Source organism: Miniopterus natalensis, chromosome 12 (genome assembly GCF_054644295.1).
Source record: "Miniopterus natalensis isolate mMinNat1 chromosome 12, mMinNat1.hap1, whole genome shotgun sequence".
Lineage (NCBI taxonomy): Eukaryota > Metazoa > Chordata > Mammalia > Chiroptera > Miniopteridae > Miniopterus > Miniopterus natalensis.
The window spans coordinates 59,536,200-59,553,931 of NC_142092.1; the positions used below are offsets into that span (position 1 = coordinate 59,536,200).

The 17,732-nt window shown below is 44.3% G+C and overlaps 1 protein-coding gene across 1 annotated transcript; it reads right to left on the reverse strand.

The window, feature by feature from the left end:
* Positions 1-216: 216 nt before the first annotated feature.
* Positions 217-15,785, reverse strand: LOC107537678 (protein CutA homolog). The gene is given in 7 exon segments (XM_087822851.1): positions 217-2,892; positions 3,844-3,893; positions 4,153-4,198; positions 5,782-5,841; positions 9,627-9,775; positions 15,453-15,530; positions 15,532-15,785. Coding segments are annotated over 7 exon segments (525 nt in total). The 5' UTR covers positions 15,571-15,785; the 3' UTR covers positions 217-2,789.
* Between the last annotated feature and the right edge of the window lie 1,947 nt (positions 15,786-17,732).

Consider the following 17,732-nt stretch of genomic DNA (forward strand, 5'->3'; position numbering starts at 1 on the left):
TTAAAATACTTCATTCTTTATACTCTTTCCTTATTATAACTATCTGGTAAAATTTTGTTTAGCAAATAGGGATATTAAGCTTGGCTGTATTTACAAAGAACTGGAGCCTAGAGGGAATATTTCACACCATAAAATGCCAGAGAATATTATTGGACAGTATTCAAATAACGTAACATTCAAATATCCTAGCAAGGTTAATAGTATAAGAATCACATCTCAAAAAATGCCAAATTGAAAATTTATTTTGCTTTCAAAGCTTACAACTTGGAACATGGGTCACAGGATCTATGTAAAGTATTCTGTATATAAACTTATTTTATTTGCAAGAATAACTCCTGGTTTGCAGCAGACAGGGCTACAGTCAACACTTATGACACAACAATCACAAGCACAACTGATTAGACAGTAACCATTTGTCCTACACACTCCTGTCCTGGTTCTCCTAACCTTCAACTCTGCATGCTGGTGTTTCTTGCTCTTGTTTTTTATTTGATGACGATGGATTCCTTCAAACCAGTAATGTCTCTATTCTTTTAAGCTTTAGTATTCACGGATAATTTTAATACTTTTTCTCATTTCCTCAACTGATTTTTCTGGGGATTCCAGATTCAAAAACCATACATGTCCTGAGAAATGTTGGGAAGGCATTCCCACATGGAAACACTAGCTTAGGCCCTGGCCTCAGCTCCCAGAGCATCACTGGGGAGGACAGTGTGGCATAGGCCAAACCATGGGAGTTGGAGTCATGCAGACCCTAAAAATCACTGAACTCCTCTAACTCTGTCCTATTGTGAGGATACTATCACCAACCTCCGGATCTGTGAGAAGTAAACAATGCAATCAATATGTTTCTAAGTGTCAGACTAACTTAGCACGTAGATAGATGGTTGAAGAGCCAAGAACTCCTTCTTTAGAGTAGGCTATGGCAGCCTCTCTGGGTCTTTGGTCCACAAAAGGATATTATCCAACCTCTTTGAAAGAGGCAGTAAAGAGGATCAAGTTTAGAACCTGATTTGGGTTCAGAGCTTAGCTGCCACTTACTTTAAGTGTCTTAGGTGCTCTGATCTCTGGTTTCATCCACAAAATGAGGACATTGAATTATAAGGGTAAAATAATGTTAAGAACCTAGGACAGTGCCTGGCAGAGAGAGCTGGTGCTTTGCCCCTCTCCCCTTCCATTTCCTGTAATAGTCGCTGAGGTGAAAGGCCACCAAGAACCGGTTTTCAATGCACAGTCAGCACAGAAAATGACCCCACAAAGGCCACACATAGAAAACTCTCCTTTGGAATTAGTTCCACTTTAAGAAAGTTCAAGGAAAAAAGTTGGATTTTGCCCATTCCATAAGTTAGAAAGTAACTGGAATGTAGAAAAAGCTTCAGTTATTCAAATCCTTGAGACACCAACTTGGGAACTATTTGCCACATCCTGTGCAAGAGATCAAAAGGATTCAGGCATGCCCCTGACCTCGAGCAGCTCACAGTCTAGAAGTACAAGGCTGGCTGATGCACAAGTGTAACAGCGGCACCGGGACAGGAGAGAGTCTGTCTGACCGGGGAGCCAGGTTTGCAAAGGAGCCGTCCTGTTTCGCAAGCATTCATGCAGGAGGGCACTCCAGGCAGAGGGTATGCCCTGAACACAGGAATGACACCACACAGCTCGCTGAGCCATCCACTTGCAGGAGGAGAGGAGAGGGAGGTGAGGATGGAAAACTGAGTTAGGGCAAGGTTAGGAAGGGCCTTGAGAGCCAGACCAAGAGACTGGACTTTATACTGAAAGCTATATGGGCAGAACATTTGGGGTCCCCGTACATTTTCAGTAGAGTTGGCGTATCAGAAACATCTGTTGTAAAAGGGACATGATCATTCTCTGTGTTCTCCTCCTGAGTTGGCCTGCCACAATCCCCACTGGCTATCAAAAAAGCATTCTCTGGACCTCTGAAAAGGCCTTAGCCTGAAGTCCCTACAAGGTCCTCACAGAAGGGCCCTTGAAGATCCTGCCCATTTATATTTGGAGGAACTAAGGTTTAAGAAGACTAGCAAGTGTCAGAACTAGAGGACTCCCAATTTCAATGCTCAAGTAAAAAGGTTAGCAAGGTGGGCTCAGAACCTATGTCTCTATTAAGCAAGGCACCGGAACCTTCTGACATCCGTCATATTCAGGCTACGAAAGTGAAGACCTATTCCTACCCATGAGCTGTGTCTAAGTGCTAATATTTCCCCAGTCCTAGACCCACTCCTGAAGCCCATCCCCAGGCCCACCCTTAGCTAAGAGAAACAATCCTGCTTGTGTCCGAAATGGCACCATTCACAATCCATCCTTTTGAATAAAAAAATGTGCCAGTTCCTCTAGAAGGTGACCTTCATCCCACACACTTCTAGGTAAACAGGTCATCGGGTCTATTTCTCCTCCTGAGAACCAGGAGAGTAATTCGACCCTAGACACTCGAGGTAGGCCCAGTGACTGCTGGAGATGACAAACCTCACCCTCTCTGCCACCTCCCCTTGACCCTTACACACAACCGTCCTCACCCTCCCACCCCCTGGCCACCTTTAAGCATGAAGCACTCAGAGACAAGTTCCACTGGGTTCTTGCTTGGCCTGACTGGCCCAGCCCCCTCTGTGAGCCTCAGGAGCTTCAGACCTTCAGCCTCCACAAGTTAACTTAGCTCCTCTGTGCTGACAAAAACAGGGAATCCAGAGATGCTGGGAGGCAGGAAGAGGCCTCTTTCCCCAGAGTGCAGCTGATGAAGGCTAGAGGCAGCCAGCAGGATCCACAGAAAGCCGCCCCACTCAGCCCTCTTCCATGCCCTCCTCCAGCCACTTTAAATAGTGCACATCTCCTTGGTCCATGGGAAGACTGAAGATCTCTGGGATTTCAAAAGGATGCACCGACCTTTGGAAAGAGAGCGGAGTCCTGTGAGTGACTCCTTGAGCGTCCTCGAGTGTCTAAGATTAGAATCAGCCCGTGCAACCAAACCCAACAGGCTACCCTCACCAGAGGCCCTCTGCAATGTGCTGCAGCCCCCCTGCCCAGCTCCATAACCCACCCCCCCGGAGCCTATGTTTCCCACCTGCTACGAGGGGTGAGTTGGGCCAGATGGCTTTACAGTCTCACAGACATGGGTTCAAATTCTAAGCCTGCCCCTTACTAGCTATGTAACTGTGGACGAATCACCTAATTTCTCTAAAGACCCTACAAAAGAGGGAATGAAAATAGCACCTACATGACAGGATGGCAGAGGGTTAAATGAGACAAGTCCATCAGCACTCACCGGGTGCGCTGACTGGTACTGTGTGCATTCTGCATGTCAGCCACTGTCTTCATTACTATCCCACACTCATCACTGTGCCTTCCCTAAGCACCCCCACCACAATGCCTCTGTATTCTCTCCTCCACCTAGAAAGTTCCTGTTCCTGTTCATCAATCAAAAGCCTCTCTATCTATCCCTCAAGGCCAGACTTGGGGGGAGAGGGGAACGAATATGGCTACTTTCCTTAAAAATGCATTATTTACAACATTAATAGCTAATGGTTTTATTATTTTAATTTTTAAAAATTTCTCAGTTTTAATTTCTAACAGTAAACTTTGATATAACCCACATAAAAAACGCTCTTTTAGGTCCTCTATAATTTTTAAAAGTGTAAAAGGGATCCTGAGACCACAATTTTGAGAACTGCTGGTTTAAACTAACTTATCCGAGCGTCTCATTTTATATATGGAGAATCTGAGGGACAGGCACATGTCCAGGGTCATAGGGAAGGTCTGTGACTAGGTTTGCTGCTTTTCAAGCTCATTCACTTAGTCCCTAGAACGTTCCTGGCTGAGAAGAGACGTCAGCATTACCTGACATAGCTGGACAGCATGTGGACCTTGGAAGTCTTTGTCTTTATTAACTGTAAAAGAAAAAACAACAACGCTGTTTTAGGGCCTCAGCCCAGCTCTGCAGCTGCTCATTCATCTGGCTGTTTAGGAGACAGCATCCCCTCCAGGTCACCAGGCCCTGTCACTAGCTCACAAGTGAACCTAAGACATCTATGTGGGGCAAGACCCTCAATCAGCTGATCTTTGCTAATTTTTCAGTGGAACCTGGGAAAAAGGCCTTGGTTTCACTCTTCCCCCATCAAGGCTCACCCCTGCCCCATCCTCACTCACCAACAGGATCTCAGTGGCTTCTTCTATTAGTCCATTCCAAAAGTACCTGGAGAAGAGAGCAATACCAAAGTATGGTACTCACAAAACAAGCCCAGTGAAATGTCAAACCTGGCCCAGTTAGGTGACTTACTGAGGTGGAAACTTTAAAAATTTTCAAAACCCACATAAAAAAGCCTAGAACTGGCCAAGACACTACAGGATATGTAGTCCAACCATGCTAATGCATGCTTCTAGCATCTGCCTAAACATTCCTGGAGGTGACAGGCTCACCATCTCTTGAAGAAGTCCATCTACCTTAAAGGTCTGCACATGAGGTGGTTTTCCTTATGGTGCCAACATCTGCCACACAGTTGTTTTCCCCAAGTTCCATATGGAGAACCATCTCAGGAGAGCCCTGCAGAAACGCCTATGTTTTCTCTCCTCCAAACTGGGCACCTCCGCTCCTTCAACACTCATTCTATACTCATGGCTTCCAGGCCCCTCCCCATCCTTTGGAATGGCCCATGAAAGGATAAATAAGCAGCACAGGAAGCTTCAGGGAAGAAGGGAGCCTTACAAGGTATGGAAACAGGTCCAAAAATTAAAAGTCAGTGATTATGTTCAGAAAAGGGTATGAGAACAGCATCGTGTGAAGGGAAGGGAAAGAAATTTGGCCTGAGAATATCTACACTGACCAGGGAAGTCTAAGATGTCCTAGGCCGCTGGCCCTGTCTCACGGAGCTGTGGCAAAAGGATCAGTTATAGGCCATACGAAGGGAATGCTAGGCTGAGATTCTATTCCAGGTCCCAAGATTGCTTCCCAGGCTGGCTTTATGTGAATCACACCTAGACAACTTTAAAAACCCAGAGACCCAAGCTGCACCATCGGGGAGACTGACTGAGTAGACCTAGGTCAGGACTCTGAAGCACAGCCAAATTCGGGAGCCATAGCAACAGATGACGTGAGCCACTGACATTGTTGGCAAGTGTGGGGAGCCTTAACTGCATAACATTTTTCTGTTTGACCTTCAGAGTAGGTATTTTTCCTTCCCCACCTACCCTCCCCCCAGCCCACCCCATTCTCTCATTCTCTCTCTCTTTCCAGGAGGGAAGGAGGTGAGAAGCAGGCTGATCAGAGTAATTAAGGCACAAGACAAATCCTGCACAACTTGTAGTGTGATGCTACGCTATTCTGATGAGAGAAATGGGGCAGACCAGGCTTAACTAAAATAAAGGTGTCAATGAAATGAAAGACAGACAAGGCACCTAAACAGCCCGCCACACATGCCAAGCTCTGTTTTCCAAAGAATCTAAAAGCAATGGAAATTATTTTTTCTGATATCCCTAGTTGGCTTACTCAGGGATAGAATGCCCAGTCTGGCATCTTTAATAACAGCAAACTAATTGATTTAAACAAAGAATATACAAACAAGACTCACTGCTCCTAAACTGTAGGGTTTTTCCTCCTTTCTCTATACACAGCACATTTCTGCTTTTGTTCATGGATGACATAAGCTAATTGGTTGATTTCCTTTGAATACAAATCAACAGTGAAGTGTTGATTAATTAAACGCCTCACAATTCCCCATTAAGTCAGTACCCCTTCCACCAGCTAGGACCTGACCCTCCACTGGCCACAGCGAAACTCACAGTGAGGATGCCTTGGGCAGGATGTTCACAGAGGCAGCCAGCTTCTTATCCAGGATAGCCCTAGAGCAAAGAAGTGACAGTCACAGGGGCAAGTGTCCAGGACTTTAAGAGAAGGAACAGGGGACAGGTGTTCTTGGGAACTAGATAACCATTTAGAGCGCCCCTCCTCTGGGCAGCTTTAAGGACAGGCCCAGTCTGCCCAAGGAATGGGAATTAACTCTGGACAGAGAACAAAAAGACCTGGGTCCTATTCCTGGCCCTGCGGTAGGATGGCTGGGTGACCTTATGCAAGTCCTTTCTTCCAGAAGCAAGTATTCAAGCACATATCCAGATGGGCACGTCCTCCTCACTCAGCCTGACTCTCCTGCTGTACAGTGAGAAAAGGTTCAACCAGTAGCTTCCAACACGTCTGCCACCAAGAACTCCTTTCACTGCGCCACCTCTGCTTTTATCCCACAGACACGTATCGGCTGCCATTCGCTGCTTCTGATCGGTAGACACCCATGTGACCATACAACTCCAAGTAAAAGCAAAAAGAGCATCATAATTTGTGTTTGTCTTTGGCAAATATAGGCTCTTTTCACTTTTGTAAAGGTTTCTATCATAGCCCTAAGCACACAATCATCACCTTTGCAGATCTCTAGGTTTTTGGGGTTTTTTTGACAGACCACAGGTTGGAATTCCTGGTCTGATAATCTCAGATTCTGGTGCAGCTCCCTGGTGAACACAAAAAAAGGGGCTTGAACTAGTACAGGTGTCATAGAAACAGGAGCACCACCAAGTCACCAAGTCACTGATGCAAAGAAGTGTCCCCAAACATCCAAACCTCAGGCCCTCAGAATCAGACAGGTGCTGACAAACCTTTCTCAGGTCTCAGGCAGCCGAGGGAGCCGCTCTCTGTTCTCTGAAGTGCTTGGACTTTGCCAAAAAGACCTCATTTGAGCCCTGCTCACTGATCCCTCCTTCCTCCAGCTGCTGCCAAGAGAACCGACCTATTTTCTCTTCCCTTGAGTTCCAGGCTAAACACTGCTCTCTATTTTAAGGCTCCACTTTAATGTGGCGTTACCAGCACCTCATTCCCTTGCAAAGTTCCAGAAGCTAAGTAATCCCTGACTGTAAGGAGAGGCACATGACACAAATGTGTTAAGCAACTGCTGCAAGTCTCGCTCGCTCAATCATTTGCTGAGAAATTACATTTTATTGGTTCTGAAGGTGGCATGCAAACACAGGAAGTGAGTTAAACCTCTAGGGAAAAAAATCCACTGCCTCTTAGCCACATCACTAAAGACTCCACTTCAGACCTGCAGTTCAATTTCTTGCGCCGAACACACTACTTAGCCATGTCAGAACACAGTAAGGACGATGCTTTATGTACCAGCAACTATGAGGAAGCCCCAAAGAATAAAAGGCAGCCCTGAGACAGGCCAGGGAGAACAAAGGGGACTGGCCCACAAAGATATGGGTAACAGTCTGTATCTGGGGGCAAAGGGACCCAGAGCAGGCAGGAACCTGGAGGCAACCATCAGTGTGAATTGCTGGACTGCCACTGCAACAGCAGGTGGATGTCCCAAATCTCTACGGCCCAGGCAGCAACAGTGGGGTGTTTGTCTCCAGGAAGGAGCAGTAAGTGTAGGCACTTTAGGAAAAAAGGCAAAACAATGTCCTAGTAGCCGGTGACAGCCAAGGATAAAAGGCAGAATTCATGCCCAGAAGACCAGTTACTGGGGCACCCCAGTCTGCAGAATGACCCCCCAAACCACACACTAAAAACAGTGCTGCTATACCAATTCCTTAGTAGTTCCTACCCCTCTCCACCAGCATAGCTAAAAAGATGAGAGAGGTCACAATTAAGAATCACAAAGTATCTGAGGAAAGTCAATGCCAAAAGAGACAAAAATTCAAGAGACAAAAGAATTTATGTAAGAGGACCGGTTAGCAGAATATTCAAAACCAATAAAATAAGTATAGTTATGTATTCTTAAAAGTTGTTGAGAGATTTTAAAAGTTCTCACCCCCAAAAAAGGTAACTGGTGTGAAGAGATGGATGTGTTAACTAACCTTATTTTGCTATATATACATGTATATCAAATCATTTGTACACCTTGAACTTACACAATGTTGTATGTCAATCCTATTGCAATGAAACTGGAAAAAATTTTAAAATAAATATAATTAATATATACACAAAGATAAAGCAAGGTTATTGCACCCATAAAATAAAACCAGATCATAAGATCAGACATTTATGAAACATGAGCAGCTGGTTATAAAAGAACAATTAGAAATCCTGAAAAGGAAAACTATAATCGTTTAAACATGAAACTCAATAGAAGGGCTAAGTAGCAAAATAGATGCAAATGAAACACAAATAAGAGAGAAGGAAGGGCTCAGAAATTCTCCCACATGCAGAATAAAGGAACAGAAAAATATAAAAGTTCAGTCATTGAGAACAAATTCAACATCTAATAAGAGTTCTAAGAAAAAGACAAAGAGAGAATAGTTCATAAATTAATAGCGGAACATTAAGATAAACAAAAAACCGTAAGAATTATCAGAGAGAAAAAGTATTTCCTACAAAGGAATGAGACCCTGATAAACACCGGGCTTCTCATCAACAACTGTGGATGCAAGAAGATAATGGAGGCTGCTCTCCAAGCTGATATTGATCCATTCACCTGAACTAGCCTTTCAACCAGTTAGAATCCAGGCTTTGGAACTATTTTCCTCCCAACACCAAACCTCACAGATGTCAGCTGAAGTTGTTCCTTCACAGGACCCAGAGTGGCTGATCCAGAGGTCCAGAGAAAAGACAGCTCAGTCCACACCCTGGGTATACCAGAAGCATCAGGAGGGATTCCAATGCCCGGCTGCTAAGTACTATGGTTGTATCTCTGGAGTAATTACAGGTTCTTTTAGATAAGAGCTGTTTTCCAAAAGTAATGTTAACAAGGGAAAAATACCCATTCTGGTTGGAGGAACGATAGATGGAATCAAATGCAAGGTTAACCTGTGACTAACAATTTGGAGGCTGTGTGCTCCCAGAGACCAGATTCAATATTTGAAAACACTATAACCTAGTCTATCATCAACTTCGAGAATGCTGAGTTGTGGAGCAAAACGAAAGGGAGCAACGAGCCAAATCATTACCCTCCAGTCCCACTAACCCTCTTCAAAGCTGCATCTATAAAGAGAAATGGAAGGAGGGATTCAGATACCACAAACATTTATTGAGCACCTACTACATTCAAGTTACTGGGGTAAGGATTGTACATATGTCATATCATTTAATCCTCAGAATCCTGTGAGGTAGGTGACATTATCCTATTTTAAAACTAATGCTTAGAGAAGGAAAGTGACTTGCGCAAGTTAACACAGTAAGTTGTAGAGCCAAGATTCAAACTCTGCTCTGCTTACAAATCTGTGTTCTTTCTACCATACCAAAGCTGCTTCTAGAAATTTTATAAATATTTGGAATGGTCATCTCCTCCTCCTTACTTGTCATAGTGAACTACTCTGGGACTAAGCAAAGAGACTATCTCCAGAAAGAAAGACAGATGGGCCAGGAATTAGGAGACTTAGATTCTCAACAGGTATGATTCCACCGTTCTCTGAACACCCTGGGTAAGCCATACATCCCCCTGGGTCTCGTACTCCTTATAAGCCTCCACATGCACTCAACATTTTCAGGCCCAGCAGAAGGACCCGTTGGATCATTCAGCTGTGTAGGTCATCATTGGATGGACAGGGTTGTCAAAAGCAAGAGAAGGGCCCAAAAGTGGCCTCTCTGGAGCATCCTGGTAGCTCTGTGAGTCTCCTGGGGCAGCCCCTAAACCCCCTTACCATACCTGGCAATATCTCTGGCAATTTGCTCGTTGGGACAGTTGACAAAGACGATGGAGTAAGTGCCGGAGACATAACTGCCAGTGATGGCTGAATGGAGCTGCAGGCTAAGGGTCCTGAGCATGGGGTATGTCAGGAGAGAAGCTGTCAGGATCTAAATGGTGGGAAAAAGCACAAGTCAGCAGTGACATGACAATTCACTATTTGCCAGCTCAAGCAATATATATAATAATATAATAAATATAATATAAAATTTAATATAACAATATAATAAATAACATAAAATAAATATAATAATATTATAACTCTGTGGAGATTATAATGAATGATAAATTCTTCCATCTACTGATGTTTGAGGAGTTACTTCTACCTCTACTCATTTGTATATGTGCCAGGCACCAGGTAGGCTAGTGGAAAAGGTGGCCTAATTCTAAAACAATACAACCTATGCTACTAAACTGAGAGCTGAAGGGAGGGGCATGAGGAAGGCTCTACCTGAGAGAGCAAAAAAAGGCTTCGAAGAGAAGGTACCATCTAAATTAGATCTAAAATCATAGGATTACAAGAGGAGAGGGAGAAACGCTAAGCAAGTGGTAATATGTACAAACTCAAGAGGTATTTAGGAATAGATGAGATATACAGTCTACATGGGTCTTAGTCTGTGGGTATGAGCTCAAGAGGAAATAAAACTGGCTAGAACTATAAAGAAAAGGGTCCAGCTTAGGGGTTTGGAGTTTGTACTCAAGCGACAGGGTACTTTGGGAGGTTTTTAAGTAGCAGAGTTACTAATGTAGTGAAGCTGAGTAGGGTGCCGGGAAGCAGGATGCAGAATGACCAGAGACAGCTTACTTAGAAGGCCATTACAGTGACCCAGGGAAACCTTGAAGATCCTGGACTAAGGTGACAGCAGGGACAACACTGAGAGGAAAAGGCATTCAAAATAATATTTTTTTTCTTATTATTTTAATGATAAACAATTAAAATAGGAAGAAATGAAAAGAACTGGATAACATCTTCCACTCCAGGTTCTCTGCTTGGGGGATATAATGGAGTCACTAACAGGGACAGATGCAGCTTGCAAGGAATCCCACTGTGACTTAAGCCAGGCTGAACAAGAGCATGTTTCTCCTGCCTCCCAGCCCAGGGCTCCTTCCTTGCTCAAATAAACCTCTGTGCTCCCACTCCTTTTATGCTATCGCCTAAGTCCTGGCTCCTACTTCTTGGCAGGGCCTGAACAGCATTTTTATGTCTTCAGCTTCAGTTTGACTAGAGGCCTGTCTGGGCTGGGTTTCTCATTCCCTCCCACTACCTCCACCAAACCACCAATTCAACATACTAGTCTACTAGTGAACTAAACCAGTGACCATGCAAGAAAAAAAAAAGTTCTTTCGATAAAGCTTTTAGTGTGTGTGAGTATGTGCACACGGTAGAATTTAAATCCTAGCGCAGGACTGCTAAAGGCCAGTGGCCTTCGACAAGTTACCGCCTCTCCTTCTATCAACCTTATCTAGAAATTGGAGATTATGACACTTGTGCTGCCTACCTCAGAGTTGTCATGGGTTCAAACAAGATAGGAAAGATAATTTGTAATCACAAATTCAATAAAGGGACTGTGCTTTGCTCATCACTGTATCCTCAGCACAGTTCATGGCACACAGCAGGTTCTCAGTAAATACTTGCAGACTAGTGAATTAATACACCAGCAAGATGCTGTTAAGACTAAGCAGTCGTGTGAAGGAGCTAAGTCTTATTAGCAGAGAACTGGACATACTAGAATACTGTAAGGGGTCAACTACATGACTCTAAGGTGGCTTCCAGCACAGACTCTAAACAAAAGGAGCAATGGCCTGTCCCCCAACCAAAAAGGCCATTCCAAGGGAAGATCTGGGGCATTCCAGCCAGCAGGTTATCAGTGCAACAAAGCTAATAAGATTGAATATAAACTCACCTAAAATGTATTGAAACTCCTATGTGAACTCAGTCAAAATACTAAGCTCTTATATCTCTTGATGTTTGAGGAGTTAATTTCACCTCCATTCATGTGTATATATGGGCTGGGAACAGTGGACAGGGTAGTGGAAAAGGTAGCCTAATTCTAAAGCAATGTGACCTGTGCTACTGAAACTGAGAGCTGTGCTCTCAAGCATTATCTAAGATAACCCTTAATTTAATAGATAACTGAGGCAGAACATACAGAAACAGAACCAAGACTTGCACCCAAGACTCCTCCCTCCCATTCAGGCTCTTTGAACTGCAATGATCAGGGCTAGGAATTGATATAGTGGGACCAATTCAGTTTCACTTAATCCAGTGGTTCTTAAGGCAATTTTCTCCTCCCAGGGGACATCTGGCAATGTCTGGAGACATTTTTTATTGTCATGACTGGAGAAGAGATGCTATTGGCATCTATTGAGCAGAGGCCAGGATTGCTGCTAAATATCCTTCTGTTTTACCACTGATCACACTGAGATACAGATAGTTGTTTACATGTCTCCTCCATTGGGCATGTGCTCTTCAGTCTCATTTATTTCTGTATTCCCAGCACTTTACAACTCTGACAGGGAGTATGGGCTTGAGGAATGTTTGTGGACCATATCAACAAAGTATCAGAAGCATGAAAGGTCAACTTGGAACCAAGGATGTACTACAATATATTAGAAAGCGACAGTATATGAATGCAAATTGATGGAAAATACACATATCACAATATTTCCTAATAGAGACATTATAAGGGAAAAAGGATTTATTATAATTTTTTTTGGTTAATCCTCACTGGAGGGTATATATATATTTTAATATGTCTTTATTGATTTCAAAGAGAGGAAGGGGGAGGGAGAGAGAGAAACATCAATGATGAGTCATTGATCAGCTGCCTCCTGCACGCCCCCTACTGGGGATCGAGCCCGAAACCCGGGCATGTGCCCTGACCAGGAATCGAACCGTGATCTCCTGGATCCTAGGCTGATGCTCAACCCCTGAGCCATGCCGGCCGGGCAACCAGAGGATATTCTTTCCATTGATTTTTAGGGAGAGTGGAAGAGAGGGAGGGAGAGAGAAAAAAACACCAATGTGAGACACACATTGATTGGTTGCCTCCTGCATGTGCCCCAACTGGGGCTGGGGATTGAACCTGCAACCCAGGTACATGCCCTTGACCAGGAATTGAACATGACACTCTTTGGTGCGCAAGCTGACGTTCTAACCACTGAGCCACACCAGCCAGGCAGGGCAGGATTTATTATAAATTTTAAGTCTTTCAACATTTTCCTATTTGTCTTTTACTATATACCTTTTCTATTTACACATCCTTTTAAAATATTTTATGTATCCTTTCAAGTTATTTTGTATTTTATTCTGCCTTTTTTCTTTTTTGTCCTGGAGTATTTTCATAGCAAATATGTTTGACTTTACGGTCTGTGTTAAGGCAGAATGGGCCTCAAAAACCACCTAGTGGTTCTAAATTTATAATCCACCTAGTTTATAATCCACCTAAATTTATAATCCATCTAGTTTTAAGGAATCCATGAATATTCTGAATGAATGCAACATTGTTTATCTATACATTTTCCTTGTGTACAAATCCAGAACTTTCACACACACACACACACACACACACACACAAATCGAGAAAATCTACAGATCCAAAAAGAGTAAGAGCCACTGATATGTGCCAATTGTTATAGATGAGGAAATAAGGGCCAGAAAGAGGAAGAAATCACCCAAAAGTGATCATCAGAGCTAGGCTAACCCCCGGGCTTCTGACTCTCTCCACTTCCCCCTCAACCACCTCCACCACTAGAGATAACCTGTAAATAGTCACTTCCAACCTTAACATTTTAAGATATCTCTGAGACAAGAAAACAAAGACTCATAAAAACAATATGGTAAATGCAACAGAAAGAAAATCTATCATGTGACCTGTAGACAAAAACTCACCACCTGACACCCCTTCACTTTCCTGCCAGTGAAACAGCCCCGTCACCCGTCCTCACAGAGTGAAGGGGTGCTAGGACGCTTCGGGACCATACCCCAGCCTCCAGGACACCGAGCGGTGCCTCCGGGGACTTGACTGGCCATCCCCTACCTGCCTGCCCCCGCTCCAAATCCCAAGAGCAGGACGGGGAAGCGGGTCTGCCCTCAGTTCCCAGGCTGGAGGTTTAAGGCTGAGGGGTTGGTAACACCGTAGCGTGGGCACTCACCAGGAGGCATATAAGGACAGAGGGCCGAGGGCAGCCTGGCAGAGGGCACCGTGAGCCCGGCCTGTCCATGGCGTCGCCGGCGGTCCAGCGGCCCCGCCGCAGCGCGGGCGGCCTCGGGCGGAGTTGCCGGCAGGGGGCGGGGCCGGAGCCGGTGGCCTCGGCGGCCCTCCCCGCGCCCCCGCCCACCTGCTGCCTCCCCGCCGCCCGCCCCAGACCCGCCGCCCGCGCGAGGCCGTGCAGGGGGCCGTGACGAGGCATTTTCTCTGGGCAACCCTTTCCCTGGAAGCATACAACCCAAGCACTACACGCTGACCTATAACCCTTACAAAAATAAAAATGCTAAGTTTCCCTTCTCATCCCAACAACAAAAACATCTTAAAATCCCCAGAGATGTTCAGCTAAAAAGACGTTTCTTTGCATACAAGACCTTCAGAATGCAAAGCACACAGAGACTGAGACGCATACACGAAAGTGTTCCACTTTATACAGGCCCATCTCGCCAACGAAAACAAATGAGACTCTGCTGCTTTCCTGACCCCGTATCAGCCCCTCCCCCGGGGCTCCCTTCTAATCCCCCTGGGTTTAGAACACTCTCACTCCCACCTGCTCTCCCTACGAACTCTCTTTCCAGGCCAGCTGCTCTGTGCAGCCTTTCCCAGAGTTAATCCCACAGTCCTCCGTTCCCCTGGGGCACTTGGTGCACACGTCTGTTGCAACATTTAACATCAACTATGGGGAGCTGCAAACAGCAAGCTAATGACTGTTGCCCTTCAGGAATGCAGAGTCCACTGTTGTCAGGGGTTCCAATTTTTTAATTCAGTCTTTTAATGTGAAATGTCCTACCTTTTCAATAATGTCATTTCTGGGAGAAGGGATTGAGTGCACAAGGGCACAAGTAAACTTTTTATCTTAATTGTGGTGGCAGTTACACAAGTGTTAAAAAATTCAACAAACTACACACTTTAATTGGTGAATTGTATTGTATGTAACTAGTACCTTAAACAAAAAGGGGTTGGGGGTGCACTGGGAACCAATTCAGAACTGTTTAAACGGAACAGGTTAAACAGAACACATTCGTTAGCCAAATCTAGCCTATAGGCTACCAGTTCCTAGCCTCTGTGTTTATTTTAAATTACCTGTTCACCTGTCTTGTCTCATTCCTGGAACTATAACTTCTCAAAGGCATGATGCACTTCCTAGCAGTGTCTGACAAAGTAGTTAACAAATGAATTGTAGCCCTAGTCTTATCATTTACATCATTAGCTGTGCAGACTCAGGCAAGTTACCTAATCTCTGAGCTTTTGAGGGGGTGGTGGTTGGTAAAGGACCAGCTGATAGACCTTTATAGGTCTAAAGTGAGGATTAACAGAGCAGATTAATGTAAAAGTGCCTTGTAAAATATAAGACCATGTCAGCATTTCAAGAGCAAGTACTCTCATGGCAGCTACAAAGGTTAACTCAGAAAATCTCCCTTTGTGATTGAAGAACTTAGTATGTGGCGAAAAGTTACAGTAAATGAGGCCAAGTGGTCCTAAGAAAACCTTTATATATAAAGCCCACTAAAATAAATCAAAGACTGTGATCTTTTATACCTATTACCTTACTAAAAAGGGCCACTGGTTGACCACTTACCTTAGATCCTGAGATGATGTCCCCAAGTTTAGCACAGAATCCCACACAGTTTATGCTTAATAAATGTTTAACAGCTAAATGATATGGATGTGTGGCTGGTAATTATAAGGAAAGTCATGATGAAGGTGATGTTGGGGCAACAGGGGAAGGATGGCAAGAAATGAACTTCTGCCCTGGCCAGTGTGGCTCCATGGTTAGAGCTTCAGCCCTCACACCAAAGCATTTCGGGCTCAATTCCCAGTCAAGGGCACGTACCTGGGTTTTGGGTTCCCTCCCTGTCCCCAGCTGGGGCATGTGGGGGAATGTGGAGGCAACCAATGGGTCTTTCTCACATTGGTGTTTCCCTTTCTCTTTCCCATCCCCCTCCCTTCCATTCTCTCTGAAAAGCAATGGAAAAAACATCCCCTGGTGAGGATTAACAAAAAAGAAAGAAAAACAAGAAAAACAAGAAATGAACTGCTATTTGGAAGAACCCATCTCTGGATTCTCTTCTTCCTTTGACTCAGCACTTCTACTCTTTCCAAATTCAATTCCCAGGTTAGATTCCCAAAGCCCAATCCTGCAATTCTGGTTTTGGCAGATTCTTCAGATACAGTAAGATTCTTAGTGCCACTGCTTGAGAGCCCAGGGTCTTCCTCTGAAGGGTCCTTCTAATAGGATTAGGACTCTGCTCAGACTAAAAGTCAGACTCAGACTCCCCTTCAGACTCATTCAGTAACCATCTCCTTCATCCACACTACCTCTTTATTATGTCTTCCTTCTCTTCAGCTTTATTTTGAAGGTTCTTTTGCACCTCTTTATAGGTATACAACAATCTATCAAAATCTTTTTTAAAGGTCAAATTTCAATTTGGGAAAGATCCACATTAATTGCAGCATCATAGGTACCAGCCAGAGTGCAAGACAGCATTCATTTTCCTTAGGTTCATCTTTACCTCTGATTTGGGGGACTTGTCTTCTTCCTCACCTACAGACTCTTGTTATTGCCAAAACTTGAAACTTGAGTACCTCACTGATTTCATTTTCAGCTATATTGATGAATTTAAAGCCCATCCATTTTGCAGACTCTGATTTTTCCCCCCAATGTCTTCTAGGGAAATGTGCATAATCATTCACATTAGGACCTGACCAGACCATTGGGGGGGAGGCTCCACCAGGCTTTAGTAAGAGTGGCTGGTTTTATATCATCCATCACCTTTTCTCATTACCAAGGTGTCTGCAGTGTTGTTCTTATTGCCATGTTTCTTTCAAAAGCAAGGGTGTTTTTTCCCAATACAATCAGCAAAGTCGTCAAACGTATGCTTGGTGTAATATCTCCTGAATGATTCAATTATTCCATGATCCAAGGGCTGAAGACAGCTTGTGCCTTCCAGAGGGAGAAACACAGTATCACATTAGGATGAGCAAAGAATGAGTCTGGGTGATTGGGACCTCTGTCCAAAATTAGCAACACTCTGAATTCAAGATTTTTTTCTGTTAAGTAATTCCAGGCTTTGATGGATAAAACAATTATGAAACCAATCCAAAAAGAGGGCAGCAGCAGTTAGTTAATGATAGCCTGCAATGTGATTGCCAGGAAACAGAGTTTCTGTTCGTGTGTGTGTTTTTAATCTTTCTCCAAAAGACAAGTGGGATTAGGCTCTTTATAAAGCAGCAATAGTTTTATCTTTTTGTCACCTGAGGTATTGGCACAAAAATAAGGAAAATCCTGTTTTTAGCTTCCTCTAAGATTTCTGGATGGTCTTTTCCCATAAAAGTCCATTAAGGGTGCACTTCCAAAACAAAGTTCATGCCCTTGGCATGGAAGACCTGTGGAGGCACATAGCTTCTAGTTCTAATCAATTTCTGGAGCTGCATGGAGTACTTCTGTGCTGACCGAGCACTCAGTGGTTCTTCCTGCAACCCCCCCTCCCTCGAATTTCGCAAACTGTAGCGATTTTTAAACTTCCCAAGCCATCCCTTGTCTGCATGAAATTTATCTGGGTTGCCCTTCCCAGTGGTTTCCACCAGATGCTTGTAATGCGTTTGGAATGGTTGCAGAAGGCCTTTAGCGTCAGCCCCTCCCCCCCCCCCCCAAAAAATGGTCTGGTCAAGTCCTCGACCCAAAAGGTTAACTCAGTCTTCATCTTCTTAATGTTTACTGTTTACATCCCGGGAATGCACAGGACCTTAGAAGAGAGGACGTTAACTCCATGACAGCCTTCTTGTTTTTCTTAATGGTGCACAGGGTTGATTCACTGACGCCCTAAAAGAGCCCCACGTCGGTGTTATTCACGCCTTC